Source organism: Natator depressus, chromosome 6, assembly GCF_965152275.1.
Source record: "Natator depressus isolate rNatDep1 chromosome 6, rNatDep2.hap1, whole genome shotgun sequence".
Taxonomy (NCBI): Eukaryota; Metazoa; Chordata; order Testudines; family Cheloniidae; genus Natator; species Natator depressus.
In genome coordinates, this window is record NC_134239.1 from 9,879,523 (window position 1) to 9,897,286 (window position 17,764).

The window sequence follows — 17,764 nt, forward strand, 5'->3', positions numbered from 1 at the left end:
CATGTGTTTCAATGATCACAGGATCTTCTCCTTCCCAGAGGCTAGTGAAGATTAGAAAGAAAAAAAAACCACACTCGTGATTAAATGTTCTCTGAGCTCATGCTGTCCTCCCACACTGACAGAGAAAAGACGAATGCGTGGAGGCAAATAATGTCAGACTGCAGGAAAGCACAAAACGACCGGGAGGAGAGGTGGCGGGCTGAAGAGAGTAAGTGGCGGGCTGAAGAGAGGGCTGAAGCTCGAATATGGCGGCAGCGTGATGAGAGGAGGCAGGATTCAATGCTGAGGCTGCTGGAGGACCAAACCAGGATGCTCCAGTGTATGGTTGAGCTGCAGCAAAGGCAGCTGGAGCACAGACTGCCACTACAGCCCCTGTGTAACCAACCGCCCTCCTCCCCCAGTTCCATAGCCTCCACACCCAGACGCCCAAGAATGCGGTGGGGGGAGGGGCCCACCGGCCAACCAGCCACTCCGCCACAGAGGATTGCCCAAAAAAAAGAAGGCTATCATTCAATAAATTTTAAAGTTGTAAACTTTTAAAGTGCTGTGTGGCATTTTCCTTCCCTCCTCCACCACCCTTCCTGGGCTACCTTGGTAGTCATCCCCCTATTTGTGTGATGAATGAATAAAGAATGCATGAATGTGAAGCAACAATGACTTTATTGCCTCTGCAAGCGGTGATCGAAGGGAGGAGGAGAGGGTGGTTAGCTTACAGGGAAGTAGAGTGAACCAAGGGGCGGGGGGTTTCCATCAAGGAGAAACAAACAGAACTTTCACACCGTAGCCTAGCCAGTCATGAAACTGGTTTTCAAAGCTTCTCTGATGCGTACCGCGCCCTCCTGTGCTCTTCTAACCGCCCTGGTGTCTGGCTGCGCGTAACCAGCAGCCAGGCGATTTGCCTCAACCTCCCACCCCGCCATAAACGTCTCCCCCTTACTCTCACAGATATTGTGGAGCACACAGCAAGCAGTAATAACAGTGGGAATATTGGTTTCGCTGAGGTCTAAGCGAGTCAGTAAACTGCGCCAGCGCGCCTTTAAACGTCCAAATGCACATTCTACCACCATTCTGCACTTGCTCAGCCTGTAGTTGAAGAGCTCCTGCCTACTGTCCAGGCTGCCTTGTACGGCTTCATGAGCCATGGCATTAAGGGGTAGGCTGGGTCCCCAAGTATACATATAGGCATTTCAACATCCCCAACAGTTATTTTCTGGTCTGGGAATAAAGTCCCTTCTTGCAGCTTTTGAAACAGACCAGAGTTCCTGAAGATGCGAGCGTCATGTACCTTTCCCGGCCATCCCACGTTGTTGTTGGTGAAACATCCCTTGTGATCCACCAGTGCTTGCAGCACTATTGAAAAGTACCCCTTGCGGTTTATGTACTCAGTGGCTTGGTGCTCCGGTGCCAAGATAGGGATATGGGTTCCGTCTATGGCCCCACCACAGTTAGGGAATCCCATTGCAGCAAAGCCATCCACTATGACCTGCACATTTCCCAGGGTCACTACCCTTGATATCAGCAGATCTTTGATTGCATGGGCGACTTGCATCACAGCAGCCCCAACAGTAGATTTGCCCACTCCAAATTGATTCCCAACTGACCGGTAGCTGTCTGGCGTTGCAAGCTTCCACAGGGCTATCGCCACTCGCTTCTCAACTGTGAGGGCTGCTCTCATCTTGGTATTCATGCGCTTCAGGGCAGGGGAAAGCAAGTCACAAAGTTCCATGAAAATGCCCTTACGCATGCGAAAGTTTCGCAGCACTGGGAATCGTCCCGGACCTGCAACACTATGCAGTCCCACCAGTCTGTGCTTGTTTCCTGAGCCCAGAATCGGCGTTCCACAGCATGAACCTGCCCCATTAGCACCATGATGCATGCATTGGCAGGGCCCATGCTTTCAGAGAAATCTGTGTCCATGTCCTGATCACTCACGTGACCGCGCTGACGTCGCCTCCTCACCCGGTATCGCTTTGCCAGGTTCTGGTGCTGCATATACTGCTGGATAATGCGTGTGGTGTTTAATGTGCTCCTAATTGCCAAAGTGATCTGAGCGGCCTCCATGCTTACCTTGGTACGGCGTCTGCACAGAAAAAAGGCGAGGAATGATTGTCTGCCGTTGCTCTGATGGAGGGAGGGGCGACTGACGACACGGCTTGCAGGGTTGGCTTACAGGGAATTGAAATCAACAAAGGGGGTGGCTTTACATCAAGGAGTATTTCAGGCAGGACTTCACGGAGGGTTCCAATAAGAAATGGTGCACCTAAGTTATTGTTCTTATTGGAACAAGGAGGTTAGCCTGGCCTCTGATTGATACATGGCTAGATTTACCTCGCTGCACCTTCTCTGTGAGTGACTGCAGTGTGACCTAGAGAAATGAGACCCCTAGATGGGGGAGGAGGCAAATGAGTACAAAACAAATCTGGTCTATTTCTTGTTTTGATCCACTCCATCTATCTTTTACATCTTTGGCTGGCAGCAGACGGTGCAGAAGGACTGCATGCCATCCACATCTCATGGCTGCTAGGCAGAAGATGGTACAGTACGACTGCTAGCCATCCTCATCTCTTGCCTGCCCGGCAGAAGATGGTACAATACGATTGCTAGCCATCGTCATCTCTTGCCTGCCCGGCAGAAGATGGTACAGTACGACTGCTAGCAATCCGTATTGCCTGCCTGCTCACCATAAGACGGTTCAATAGGACTGACTGCAGGACTAAAGAGAATGACCTGGTCAAGTCACTAAAAATTTAGTCCCTGTGCACGTCTGCCCAGGTGCTCCCAGCCGACGTGGCCAGGAGCACCTCGGACATGACGAGGACGGCTACCAGTCATACTGCACCATCTGCTGCCAGAAGGCAATGGGTTGCTGCTGCTGTGTAGCAATGCAGTACCACGTCTGCCAGCACCCAGGAGACATACGGTGACGGTTACCTGAGCGGGCTCCATGCTTGCGGTGGTATGGCGTCTGCACAGGTAACTCAGGAAAAAAGGCGCGAAACGATTGTCTGCCCTTGCCTTCACGGAGGGAGGGAGGGAACGGGGGCCTGACAATATGTACCCAGAACCACCCGCGACAATGTTTTAGCCCAATCAGAGTGCTCCATTGTGACTGCTCTGGACAGCACACTCAACTCAGATGCACGATTGTTTGCCGTTGCTCTGACGCAGGGAGGGGCGACTGAGGACACGGCTTACAGGGTTGGCTTCAGGGAGCTAAAATCAACAAAGTGGGTGGCTTTACATCAAGGAGTATTTCAGGCAAGACTTCACGGAGGGTTCCAATAAGAAATGGTGCACCTAAGTTATTGTTCTTATTGGAACAAGGAGGTTAGCCTGGCCTCTGATTGATACATGGCTAGATTTACCTCGCTGCACCTTCTCTGTGAGTGACTGCAGTGTGACCTAGAGGAATGAGTCCCCTAGACAGGGGAGGAGGCAAATGAGTACAAAACAAATCTGGTCTATTTCTTGTTTTGATCCACTCCATCTATCTTTTACATCTTTAGCTGGCAGCAGACGGTGCAGAAGGACTGCATGCCATCCACATCTCATGGCTGCTCGGCAGAAGACGGTGCAGTAGGACTGCTAGCAATCCATATTGCCTGCCTGCTCACCATAAGACGGTTCAATAGGACTGACTGCCGGACTTAAGAGAATGACCTGGTCAAGTCACTAAAAATTTAGTCCCTGCGCCCATGTCTGCCCAGGCGCTCCCAGCCGACGCGGCCAGGAGCACCTTGGACATGACGATGACGGCTACCAGTCGTATTGTACCGTCTGCTGCCACAAGGCAATGGGTTGCTGCTACTGTGTAGCAATGCAGTACCGCGTCTGCCAGCACCCAGGAGACATACGGTGACGGTTACCTGAGCGGGCTCCATGCTTGCGGTGGTATGGCGTCCGCACAGGTAACTCAGGAAAAAAGGCGCGAAACGATTGTCTGCCCTTGCTTTCACGGAGGGATGGAAGGGGGGACTGACGATATGTACCCAGAACCACCCGCGACAATGTTTTAGCCCCATCAGGCATTGGGATCTCAACCCAGAATTCCAATGGGCAGCGGAGACTGCGGGAACTGTGGGATAGCTATCCATAGTGCAACGCTCCAGAAGTCGACTCTAGCCTCGGTACTGTGGAAGCACTCCGCCGAGTTAATGCACTTAATGCACTTCTGTGGGGACACACACACTCGAATATATAAAACCGATTTCTAAAAAACCGACTTCTATAAATTCGACCTTATTCCATAGTGTAGACATACCCTAACACGGCTGCCCCTCTGAAACCTGTCTTGCAGCAGTTACATCTTCACTCTGTTTCAAACTATGAGCACAGTTTAGCTCATATTTGTATTCTCCTCATTTAGGAGGCAGAAAATTCCAAATACCTTACACACCTTTACTTATCTAATTATGTACACAACAGTTTAGCTGGCAGTAGACCATAGCACACAAGTAGCATTAGATCAAGGAAACATTTGCACTAACTGTACCTAGCACACAGTTCATATCTGGCAAACCTTAAGAGAGCATACATCTTACGTCTGACAGACGTCGCATATACAATGAACAAAGATTCGAACAAGTTAACTACTAGTAAATTAGCAAAATAAAGGTTAGCATGAGCAGAGTATTCTGTCAGATTTTTAGTAGTTCAAAGCTCTAACACCCCCATTTCTAGAGTGGGAATAAGTGTTTAGAGAATATTACAACTGAACTGAAATGCAACTGGCATAACCTGTTCCAAAAAGAAAGGCAGTCACGGGTAAAGTCAGCACTGCAGGGAAGATTGCAGGTCTTCACTTACACACATGGCAACGAAGCCATTTCAGACTCATAATTCTATTGTATTATTTTATTCCCTCCAAGAACGATGAGACAACAGTGACAAAGTCACATCTCATCATCGCCCTCCAACAGAGAGGCATGGCCATGGATTTCCCCACTTGAGAAACAGGGAGACACTGGCCTGGTTCTGCTGATCAATTTGTTTTCTGGCTGTTTGATTGATTTGTTTGATTCATAGACTCCAAACTGCAGTCCTGACTCCAATCATCTCTGTCCCAGCTGCAGCCTATAATGCTCACAATGGAATGTTTCGGTACCTCTAGGGTTAAATGCTTCCATCTCCAAAACTACACAAAATAATTTTAACAAACCCAGCACCTAAACTTGTGTCTATTTAGTGAAGAGGTGGGAACATTTCAGAGTGGGAGCAAGTTCTCCTGCTTTTACAGGCTTTGGGAACAGGGTGAAGTAAGAGATTGAAGAGGTTCCCTCCATCAAACACAAGGGTCAGGAGTCTCTATCCTGAGTGGGTGCTCTGGTGTTTAGTAAGATATGATGAGCGAGCAAAGCGCTTCCCACACTCAGTGCAGGAATATGGTCGCTCTCCTGGGTGGGTTCTCTGATGCTGAGTAAGAGATGATGAGCGAGCAAAGTGCTTCCCACACTGAATGCAGGAATATGGTCGCTCTCCTGAATGGATTTTCAGATGTTCAGTGAGAGATGATGAGTGAGCAAAGCGCTTCCCACACTGCGCGCAGGGATAGGGTCGCTCTCCTGAATGGATTCTCAGGTGGTTGGCGAGGCCAGACAATTGGGTGAAACTTTTCCCGCACTCAGTGCAACAATAGGGTTTCTCTCCAGTGTGGATTCTCTGGTGGCGAGTGAGATGTTGTAGACGGACAAAGCCTTTTCCACAGTCAGTACAGCGATAGAGTTCGCCAGTGTGTACTCGCTTGTGTCTAGTGAGACTGTTTGGATGACCAAATACTTTCCCACACTCAGCACAGCAATGGAATCTCCCCGTACTATGGATTTCCCGGTGTCTCCTGAGACTTTGAAGGAGACTGAATTTTTTCCCACACTCAGCACAGCAATAGGGCTGCTCCCCAGTGTGGATCCTCTGATGTCTGATCAGATGTTCTCGTAGACAAAATTTTTTCCCACACTCATGGCACAAGAACGGTCTCTCTTCGCTGTGGATTTTCAGATGTCTAGTAAGACTTGATGTAACTTTGAAGCCTTTCCCACATTGGTTACAGCGATGGGGTCTCTTTTCTGAGTGGATTGCCTGATGATTACGAAATGTTGATGAATCCATAAATCGCTTTCCACACTCAGCACAGGCATAGGGTCTCTCTCCTGAGTGGACTCTCTTGTGGATGTTAAGAGCCGATATATGGAAGAATCTTTTTCCACATTCAGCACAGCAGTAGGGTCTCTCTCCTGTATGTATTCTCTGGTGGGCAATGAGATGCGATAACTGGTGGAATATCTTCCCACATTCAGAACAGGGATGGTCTCTCTTCTTTCTGTGAGCTTTTCCGTGTGCTCTGAACTCCTTCTTTCTCCTAAAGCTCTCCCCACACTCGCTACAGTGATACAGTTCCTGTCTCCTATGAACCATCCAGTGGTGGCTTATCAGGTCTCTCTGCACCTTGAATTCTTCCCTGCATACACGGCAGGTATATAGGCTCTTTCTGGGCTCAGCTTTTCCCTCTGCAGGAGGCTTTAGATTTGGCCTGGATCTCCTCTGATGGCCTCTTGCGGTTCCTGACTCCTTCCTAGTCAGGTGCTTCCTCTGCCTTTGGAGCCTGCACTGCCTCTTGTGGTGCCTTCCCCGCTCAGATTGTTGGGAATGGCTCTCCACTGATGTTCCTGGGAAAGGCCTGGGTGACTCCAGGTTGCCAGACTCTTCCTCAGGAGTCTGCCCCTCAGCCCTGCTCAGTTTCCTCGCCCCTGGTTGGTGGGGAAGAGAATTCAGATGTTATTTCTTGTGCTGCTCAGAAAGGGATACCACTAATATTCCCAGCAGGGGGATGTGCCTAAGGGAGCCCCATGCCTCTCCCCTCAGAGCAGGGCTGGCCATCGGCAGTTCAGTGCAAGAGGCCAATCTCCCAGGGGCCTCAGCGTTGGGGAAGGAGGAAGAGATCAGTATCTCATAGGCCCTGATAACAGCCCCACAAGCAAACGTGAAAATCGGCACCCACGATTCTCTCCCTAATCTGAGGCCCATCTCAGTGGGGAGAACAGCATCACCACAGACCCAGCACTGACACCCCTCTCCCGAGGAACTCACACTGTGATGGATCCGAATGGCTCCATGTTCTGTGGAAAATGAGGGAGGGGGAGAGACTGGAGGAATCTGCATAAGGGGAGAGATGGAGTTTCTAGGGGCATGTCAGGGTGAGGAGCTGTAGCACTTTTCATGTTTGAGCTTCAATCCGTATTGTAATGCTCTGTGAGGGGAGAGTTTGCAGCTGATGGACGATTCCTGAAATGAGCTCTCCGGCTCCCACTGCTAGAGAGGGCAGGTTCCCTACCTGCTCCAGAGGAATATCTTCGTGTGAGGAAGAAGCCCAAGGAGCTTCCGATTGCTGACCAGTCCCAGGTCTCCACTGTATCTGGAAAATCTGCACCAAGACAAAAGGCCGTTGATGGACATCATATGGACCAAATGAACATCACTGACAGAAGCCCTTTCCCCTGCACTGTAAATTACGCATTTATAGTCACTCTTGGACAGTGGGTTCCACATAGGGTGACCAGATGTCCCGATTTTATAGGGACAGTCCTGATTTTGGGGGCTTTTTCCTATTAACTATTACCTCCCACCACCGTCCCGATTTTTTACACTTGCTATCTGGTCACGCTAGTTCCACAACATACAAGAGGAGAAGCTATTTGAGGCTTGACTGTTACTTTGTATTGTGGTAGCACAACTCAGCTTGTGGTTTCATAGCACCAAGTGCTACACAGAGAGATCACCCTGATGTTGAAAAGCTTACATACTAAATACATAAAGGGTGGGAGAGAACCTGAGTCAAAAGAGTAACTTGCTGTTGTAATAATTGGGCCCACAAATTTACCCTAATTGCCAGTATAACTGTAAAAACTGTGAGAAAGTTTATAAAGTGTTACAATAACCTACAACAATAAATGAAGATGGAAAAGGTGCAAAATATAAACAAGATGACGGAATTAGTCCAAACAAAAGAGGCCTACAATGCAATTCAAGGACAGTGATAAAATGATGGCTGTAAACAAGAAAAGTGCGGAACTGGACATTAACGAACCAAAATGACTGAGTTAGAATTTAGGCCTAACTGGCAGAAAAACAATGAGGGGCTGGGCTATTTTGCCCATTACTTCCTTTTGGGGTTTCTCAAAAGAAAACACTTCGGGGGGAAATAAAGGAGTGGAACTGAATGCAACCCTTGCTGACTGAAAAAAACAGCAACAGCAGGAGTGTGCCAACAACTGCTGTGGTGAGCAATACCATCATGCTGCCACCCCTCATACTCTTTTGGGACCCCAGATCTTCTTCGTCCGAATCCTAAAAAGTGTCCTAACAAGACTGGACCAGAGAGAGGGAGCCGGAGGATACTGCCATCATTACCAGTTCTGGCTAACTCCCCCAAATCACCTGGAATGTGAGATTTTGTCTCCGTCCCGCCTAACCCTCATGAATTCTTTCCATTCCCCACCATATTTCTTCTCTTTCTTATTTTTCTCCCTTTGCCTTCGAGTAAATAAGAGTCTGCCTTAGCTGGCCAAAAATGCCAGTTTGCCACATTGCTGTAAGCCTGTGATCAAAGAAGCAGCCAAACGCATTGTCCAGAACAGACCAACACTGGACAGGTTTGCCAGGCAGGTCTCCAATTGGCTGATCAGACCGTGTGCCGTGCCTGTGTTTTTCCAGCCATGAAGTGGCAAGTAAGAGTAAACCCGAGTCAGAAGCCACATGTTCTATCCATGCTGTTCTTTTCTCTTCCCTCGTGTGGGTTCGTTCTGTTTTGTCTCCTAGGACACCAATGCGAGGAGCCTAGGTAACAAAATGGAGGAACTAGAGCTACTGGTGCAGGAAGTGAAACCAGATATTCTAGGGATAACAGAAACAGGGTGGAATAGGAGTCATGACTGGACTACAGCTATTGAAGGGTATGTGCTGTTTAGGAAAGACCGAAATAAAGGCAAAGGTGGTGGAGTAGCATTGTATATCAATGATGAGGTAGAATGTAAAGAAATAAGAAGCGATGGAATGGATAAGACAGAGTCTGTCTGGGCAAAAATCACATTGGGGAAGAAAACTACTAGAGCCTCCCCTGGGCTAGTGCTTGGGGTGTGCTATAGACCGCCGGGATCTAATCTGGATATGGATAGAGCCCTCTTTAATGTTTTTAATGAAGTAAATACTGATGGAAACTGCGTGATCATGGGACACTTTAACTTCCCAGATATAGACTGGAGGACGAGTGCTAGTAATAATAATAGGGCTCAGATTTTCCTAGATGCGATAGCTGATGGAATCCTTCATCAAGTAGCTGCTGAACCGACTAGAGGGGATGCCATTTTAGATTTGGTTTTGGTGAGTAGTGAGGACCTCACAGAAGAAATGGTTGTAGGGGATAATCTTGGTTCAAGTGATCATGAGCTAATTCAGTTTAAACTGAACGGAAGGATAAACAAAAATAAATCTGCGACTAGGGTTTTTGATTTCAAAAGGGCTGACTTTCAAAAATTAAGGAAATTAGTTAGGGAAGTGGATTGGACTGAAGAACTTATGGATCTAAAGGTAGAGGAGACCTGGGATTACTTTAAGTCAAAGCTGCAGAAGCTATCGGAAGCCTGCATCCCAAGAAAGGGGAAAAAATTCATAGGTAGGAGTTGTAGACGAAGCTGGATGAGCAAGCACCTCAGAGAGGTGATTAAGAAAAAGCAGAAAGCATACAGGGAGTGGAAGATGGGAGGGATCAGCAAGGAAAGCTACCTTATTGAGGTCAGAACATGTAGGGATAAAGTGAGACAGGCTGAAAGTCAAGTAGAGTTGGACCTTGCAAAGGGAATTAAAACCAATAGTAAAAGGTTCTATAGCCATATAAATAAGAAGAAAACAAAGAAAGAAGAAGTGGGACCGCTAAACACTGAGGATGGAGTGGAGGTTAAGGATAATCTAGGCATGGTCCAATATCTAAACAAATACTTTGCTTCAGTCTTTAATAAGGCTAATGAGGATCTTAGGGATAATGGTAGCATGACAAATGGGAATGAGGATATGGAGGTAGATATTACCATACCTGAGGTAGAAGCGAAACTCAAACAGCTTAATGGGTCTAAATCGGGGGGCCCAGATGATCTTCATCCAAGAATATTAAAGGAATTGGCACATGAAATTGCAAGCCCATTAGCAAGAATTTTTAATGAATCTGTAAACTCAGGGTTTGTACTGTATGATTGGAGAATTGCCAAAATAGTTCCTATTTTTAAGAAAGGAAAAAAAAGTGATCTGGGTAACTACAGGCCTGTTAGTTTGACATCTGTAGTATGCAAGGTCTTGGAAAAAATTTTGAAGGAGAAAGCAGTTAAGGACATTGAGGTCAATGATAAATGGGACAAAATACAACATGGTTTTACAAAAGGTAGATCTTGCCAAACCAACCTGATCTCCTTCTTTGAGAAAGTAACAGATTTTTTAGACAAAGCAAACGCAGTGGATCTAATTTACCTAGATTTCAGTAAGGCGTTTGATACGGTGCCACATGGGGAATTATTAGTTAAATTGGAAAAGATGGGGATCAATATGAAAATTGAAAGGTGGATAAGGAATTGGTTAACAGGGAGACTACAACGGGTCCTACTGAAAGGTGAACTGTCAGGCTGGAGGGAGGTTACCAGTGGAGTTCCTCAGGGATTGGTTTCTTATTTAATCTTTTTATTACTGACCTCAGCACAAAAAGTGGGAGTGTGCTAATAAAGTTTGCGGATGATACAAAGCTGGGAGGTATTGCCAATTTAGAGAGAGACCAGGATATCATACAGGAAGATCTGGATGACCTTGTAAACTGGAGTAATAGTAATAGGATGAAATTTAATAGTGAGAAGTGTAAGGTCATTCATTTAGGGATTAATAACAAGAATTTTAGTTATAAGCTGGGGACGCATCAATTAGAAGTAACAGAGGAGGAGAACAACCTTGGAGTATTGGTTGATCACAGGATGACTATGAGCCACCAATGTGATATGGCCGTGAAAAAAGCTAATGCCATCTTGGGATGCATTAGGCGAAGTATTTCCAGTCGAGATAAGGAGGTTTTAGTACCGTTATACAAGGCACTGGTGAGACCTCACCTGGAATACTGTGTGCAGTTCTGGTCTCCCATGTTTAAGAAGGATGAATTCAAACTGGAACAGGTACAGAGAAGGGCTACTAGGATGATCCGAGGAATGGAAAACTTGTCTTATGAAAGGAGACTCAAGGAGCTTGGCTTGTTTAGCCTAACCAAAAGAAGGTTGAGGGGAGATATGATTGCGCTCTATAAATATATCAGAGGGATAAATACCGGAGAGGGAGAGGAATTATTTAACCTCAGTACCAATGTGGACACAAGAACAAATGGATATAAACTGTCCATCAGGAAGTTTAGACTTGAAATTAGACAAAGGTTTCTAACCATCAGAGTGGTGAAGTTTTGGAATAGCCTTCCAAGGGAAGCAGTGGGGGCAAAAGACCTATCTGGCTTTAAGATTAAACTCGATAAGTTTATGGAGGAGATGGTATGATGGGATAACATGATTTTGGTAATTAATTGATCTTTAAATATTCACGGTAAATAGGCCCAATGGCCTGTGATGGGATGTTAGATGGGGTGGGATCTGAGTTACTACAGAGAATTCTTTCCTGGGTATCTGGCTGGTGAATCTCGCCCACATGCTCAGGGTTCAGCTGATTGCCATATTTGGGGTCGAGAAGGAATTTTCTTCCAGGGCAGATTGGAAGAGGCCCTGGAATCATAGAATATCAGGGTTGGAAGGGACCTCAGGAGGTCATCTAGTCCAACCCCCTGCTCAAAGCAGGACCAATCCCCAATTTTTGCCCCGATCCCTAAATGGCCCCCTCAAGGATTGAACTCACAACCCTGGGTTTAGCAGGCCAATGCTCAAACCACTGAGCTATCTCTTCCCCCAAGGTTTATGGCCTTCCTCTGTAGCATGGGGCCATGGGATCACTTGCAGGAGGATTCTCTGATCCTTGAAGTCTTTAAACCATGATTTGAGGACTTCAATAGCTCAGATATAGGTCAGAGGTTTATCAGGAGTGGGTGGGTGAGATTCTGTGGCCTGCATTGTGCAGGAAGTCTGACTAGATGATCATAATAGTCCCTTCTGACCTTAATATCTATGAATCTATGAAATGGGTTCGGATTTTAATAATAGCAACAACAGCTCCAGCCCATTTCAACTAGCTGCTTCTCTTTTCCCCAGAAGGACAGTTATTACCGTCTTTAATACCATCGAAAAGACTTTCAAACAGAGGCCTTTTGTCTAAAGACTCTCTCCTGCTAAAGGGAAAGGCAACAAGGGACATTGTCAAAATAAAAAAGTCTTACGTTAGACCTAAAATGTCTTAACTCTTTTTCCTTCTTTTTCTGTATACTTAATGAAAGGTTAGAAAGAATTTTTCATGGTGATTTCCATGGTACTGAGCAGACTACTGTCTCTGTATTCCAAATCCCAAACCTTATTTAACACTGTTCAATGCTGGCCATAACAGTGTCATGTTAACATCTTTGTCTCTCTGGGCCCATGCAGTCTATATGAATTAATACAACATTGTCCAAGGTCTGCCAGCAGTTCAGTGGCAGAATGAGGAATAGAGTCCAGGTCTCCTCACTCCCACAACATGTTGCCTCCCAACCAGTCCTGGAGAATAATAAGAAAATCTCTTATTAATGTCAACGGAGAGCCCAATAAAGCGATGGAACGATGTTGGGTCCCTAGAAAACTGGGCCTGAACTCGAAAGGGAAATTCCCAAGTGCTGCTCAGCCAATGATTCAGACAGCCAGCGAAGGATTAGAAACACTTTGGACAGGATTAGAATTCTAAATGATCTTGACAAACTGGAGAATTGGTCTGAAATCAACATGGTGAAACTGAAGAAACACAAGTTCAAATTAGTTCACCGAAGAAGGAAAAATGAAATGCACAATAGAAAATGGAGGATAACTGGCTTTGCAGCAGTACAGCAGAAAAGAATGTTGTGGTTAAAGTGGATCATGCATTGAATGAGAGCTGACAATGTGATACTGTTCTAAGAAAGCCTACCAACAATAGACTAAAAGACTAACAATCAGGGATTTATTGTCACTTGGGCCACAATCAGGATTCCAGCTGCCTTCCTTCTATCCCTGCACATCAGTTTTACTCCTTCCTCACCTGGGTGGGTTCCTCTCAGGATGTCCCCATCTTCATCTTCTGTGGGACCTGGCACACACAGATTTTCTCCTCGCTCTATGCTGAAGATCACCACTGGCTTGGGGGTTTGGATTCCTGCTTAGAGAAAAGCATCACCGCCCATTAGATCTAAGCTAAGCACTTCCAGCTACACAACTGTTGCACTTTGCACCGCTCCATATGCAATGTTTGTTAATTAGGCAATGAGCTAAATGTGAAGGCTAATAGGCATTTTTTTTCTATGGAAACATGTACTGCAACTTATGGTCAACACTCCTGGTGCCCGGCAGTGGTGGGATATTGAGTTGCAAACAACCTGGCACCTGTGGAAAGGGCAGGTGGAGAGGACTGCGGTGTCTCAAGGGATTGAGGGGAACAGATGTGACAAATGCTGGATATTTCTCCTTACCCTAGGAGAGTTACTCAGTTACCCAGCACCCACCTTTCTCCTGCAGCAGATATGTTTACATAGGAATAAGACACCTGTAGCTGGCCTGGGCCAGATGACTTGGGTTTGGGCTGTTGGACTGTAAAATTGCAGAGTGGATATTTGGAGGGAAGGTCCCAGAACCCAGGCTCCAACTCGGGCATGAACATCTGCGATGCAATTTTTAGCCCCACAGCCTGAGCTCTACATCCTGAGTCAACTGACCCAGGCCACCCATAGCCATGCCAGGGGTCTTTTATTGCTGCACAGATGAACCCAGTCTGTCTTTCACCTTAACTATGGCGTTGGCTGGCCTTTCATCCTGTAGACCTAACAAACACACAACCCTTTTCTGCCTATGTGCTCTGTCCGGGGAACTACAAGAGACACCATTCTCTTGCACTAAACTATGGAGCCCTAGTGACCATGGGTGGAAGCGCGTACTCTTGAAGATATGCAGTGTAGTTGTAGCCGTATCAGTCCCAGGATATTAGAGAGATCAGCTGAGTGAGGTAATACCTTTTATTGGACCAACTTCTGTTGGTGAGAGAGAGTAGTTTTGCTTTCCCAGACTTGAAGAAGAGCTCCGTGTGGCTCAAAAGCTTCTCTCTCTCAACAACAGAAGTTGGCCTAATAAAAGATATTGCCTTACCAATCTTGTCTCCCGATAAAAGGGCTGCTCTGCTCCATTAAACATGCCTCTATCCATCCACACCCATGCACCCTTCCTTCCAACCCCATAGACACCTCTCCACCCAACCACTCATACCACTGCTCCATCTCAGTTACTGTGTCTCTGTGCAGCACCCAGTGCACTGGGGCCCTGATCTCACAGACAAAGCTCCTCACCTAACGAGACCAGAATCTGGTAATTTTCCCACATGACGTGTTTGTAAAGTTGCCTTTGCTCCTCGCCCAGCAGGGCCCACTCCGCTGGGGAGAAATACATGGCCACATCCTCAAACGTCACCGACATCTGAAAGGACAAACAACCCAACTCAGCATGGCAAAGTTTACACACTGGTAGAGGAAGAGCTGTTGCAGGTGAGGCAGACGTACAGTGGTCCACGGAACTGGGAGGGCCCTGGAAGGTTCGAAAGTTTGTACCATTACTATGGGTGCGGGTTTGCACAGTGTAAAAGAAGTAATGGACAGTGTTTTCCGTGTCTGCGATTCACCACACAGTGATGGCTCCGGGAGCTAAGCCTGGCCCCCTGCTGTGGGTGTTGTATCCTGGCACAAAGAGTAGCACCGCTTCTGAGGTGGCGTCCTCCTGACCCTCTGTCATGATGGGACAGGCAAGCCAAACTTCAGTGAGTGTCGCAGCAACCTGGAGCACCAGGTCACAGCCCCACTTACTTTTAGCCGGCACACCTGACCCTCTGTCACCATGCTCGGGGGCTGGGCAGACCAAACATGAGTAGCACTGCAGCCCCTCCAGCCATGATGCAATGCCCAGAGCAGGGCACCGGGCCCAGTCGACCCCACAGGACCTTGCTGGAGCCACTATTGCAGGGTGAGAGTGGGGCACTGGAGTGGCATTGTGGGATGAGTACAGGGGTGGTTCACTTCCCAGTCACTCCCCCCTAGGGCTTGCCCTCTTTCTTGGGCGGGAATTAGCGTTACACTGTTGTAGCCATGTTGGTCCCAGGATATTACAGAGAAAAGGTGGGGGAGGTAATATCTCCTTCTGGACCAACTTTATTTATTCTTGAGCTACACAGAGCAGGGTCCCAAAGCCCAGGCTCCAGCAGAAGCCCAAATGTCTGCACCACAATTAAACTGCCCCTAGGCTGAGCCCCCTCAACTGGCACAGCCCAGCTGCAGGTTTTAGTTGCCCTCTAGACCAGGGGTGGGAAAACTGCATCCTGCAGGCTGGATCTGGCCCATCAGGGCTTTGGATCCGGCCCGCGGTATTGGCCCCATGGCGCTGCAGGCCCCGTGCCACTCTCAGAAGCGGCCAGCACCACGTCCCTGCTGCCCCTGGGGGTGGGGAAGGGGGGGGCAGAGGTCTCCGTATGTTGCCCTCACCTCCAGGCATCCCCCACAGCTCCCCTTGGCTGGGAACGGGGAACCGTGCACGGCCAATGAGAGCTTCGGGGGAGGTACCTGGAGGCGTGTCAAGGGCAGTAAGCGAAGCCCTGTGCAAACCCCCGCCCGCCCGCCCCCCGGGGCCACGCAGGGACCTGGTTCCGGCCGCTTCCCGGATCGGCGCGGCATAGGGCCAGGGCAGGCAAGCAGGGAGCCTGCCCTGGCCCCAGTGCATGCCGCTGCCACCCCTTAGCCACTTTAGGTAAGCAGCACCAGACTGGAGCCCGAACCCCTCAAGCACCCCACCCCCCAATTCCCTGCCCTGAGCCCCCTGCCAAACCCCACACCCCTCCTGCACCCCTGCCCTGAGCCCCCTCCCGCACTCTGCACCCCTCCTGCACCCCAACTCCCTGCCCTGAGCCCCCCATACACCTCACACCCCTCCTCTGCCCCAATCCCTTGCCCTGAGCCGGTTCCTGCACCCCGCACCCCAACCCCCTGCCCTACATACAATTTCCCCACCCAGATGTGGCCCTCGGCCCAAAAAGTTTACCCACCCCTGCTCTAGACAGACGCTGGGAGCCCCAGCCAGACAGCTGCAGCTCAAGCAGGAGCAGCCCAGGCTGGTCGCGCTGGAGGTCCCGGGCTGAATCCCCAGCACGCTGCCCGATGGGGCGCTCACGGAAGGAACCTTCCCCCCGCGGTACCCACGGACTCAGCGCAGCCTCCCCCCGCGCTCCCATCGCCGGTGTGTGCAGCGGCCCCAGCCCGGCGCCGAGCCCGGTGTCCCGAGCGGGCCGGTCCCAGCCCCCGCGGCACAGGCCGGAGGAACCGACCGAACGGACCCGCCCCCGCAGCAGCCTCCTCCCCGGGCAGCGATTCGCAGCCTCTGCGGCCGCTTCCCTCCCCCCGCGGCCGCCTCTGGCTGCGCCTCCCCGCGCCCCGCTCACCGCCCCGCGCGCCGGGGCTGCAGCCTGCAGAGGGGGCTCGCTCCCGCACGCGCCGCTCCGGCCGGGCTCAGGATTGAGGCACGGAAGGTCTCGCAGTCATTCCTGGGCGTGTCTAGGCTGTGGAGGACCCCGAGCTCTGTGGGTTTAACCCCTTAATCATCTGGTTAGGAGAAGATTTGTTACAGACCCAGCCAGTCGTGAACACGAAGCGAAGTCGGTTCACTGCTGATGGGTCCCATAGTCCCATTCCTTATTCAAAAGAAAAGGCGGACTTGTGGCACCTTAGAGACTAACCCAATTTATCTGATTAATGCTCAAATAAATTGGTTAGTCTCTAAGGTGCCACAAGTCCTCCTTTTCTTTTTGCGAATACAGACTAACACAGCTGCTACTCTGAAACTTATTCAAAAGAGTATTTTGTAGTAATTCATCAGTGTGCGATGCTTTTTCAAACATTTTACCATAATAAATCTGATTGAATTTCATGACAAAAACAACAGAGTCCTGTAGCACCTTAGAGACTAACAAATTTATTTGGGCATAAGCTTTCGTGGGCTATAACCCACTGTTTCATAAGAGTGTATATACATAATTATACATTATTTAATAATGCAATATTCAAACCTGGAATTGGAATGGGAGTGGCTGACAGTGACAAAATATTTCTCGGAGCACCCAGAGTGCCATTGTGGTGAGACAAGAAATGCCATTCCCAGAGCTGAAACTCCATGTCTGGGCTACTCCCTGCCAAATATTACACTCCTGTTTCTATTTTGTATCTCATTTGACAATAGCTATAGCACATGCACAAAATAATCAACCAAAAGCAATAGTCACACCAAATTGTTGCAGATCCAGAGGTAATGTTTTCACATAAATTATATGGACAGTTACAAATTAAGAAGTCTATGGGACTAACTCCGCTTGCTTTTTGGACAAATTAAATCAGACAAATTAAGAACAGGAGCAATGGCTAAGGTATCAGAACTTGTTTCATTGTGTTATAAATAGGAAAAAAAATTGTTATAATTAGCATGTGTATTTTGCTTGGTACACAACCAAAAATATATGAAGAAACTATCAGGCACACCTGGCCCCCAAATAATCATGTTTATTATTG

At 48.4% G+C, this 17,764-nt stretch overlaps 1 protein-coding gene across 2 annotated transcripts; it reads right to left on the reverse strand.

The window, feature by feature from the left end:
• Positions 1-670: 670 nt before the first annotated feature.
• Positions 671-16,754, reverse strand: LOC141988538 (uncharacterized). Of its 2 annotated transcripts, none has more exons than XM_074954338.1 (5): positions 16,645-16,754; positions 14,513-14,639; positions 13,219-13,332; positions 7,328-7,417; positions 671-6,743 (listed from the first exon to the last, which is right to left on the reverse strand). In XM_074954338.1, exons 2-5 carry the CDS (start codon positions 14,637-14,639, stop codon positions 5,305-5,307), a joined length of 1,770 nt encoding a protein of 589 aa, XP_074810439.1. In that variant the 5' UTR covers positions 16,645-16,754; the 3' UTR covers positions 671-5,304. The 2 variants fall into 2 exon arrangements, with proteins under 2 accessions (XP_074810439.1, XP_074810437.1); XM_074954336.1 differs by lacking the exon at positions 16,645-16,754 and adding an exon at positions 16,252-16,465.
• Positions 16,755-17,764: the final 1,010 nt, after the last annotated feature.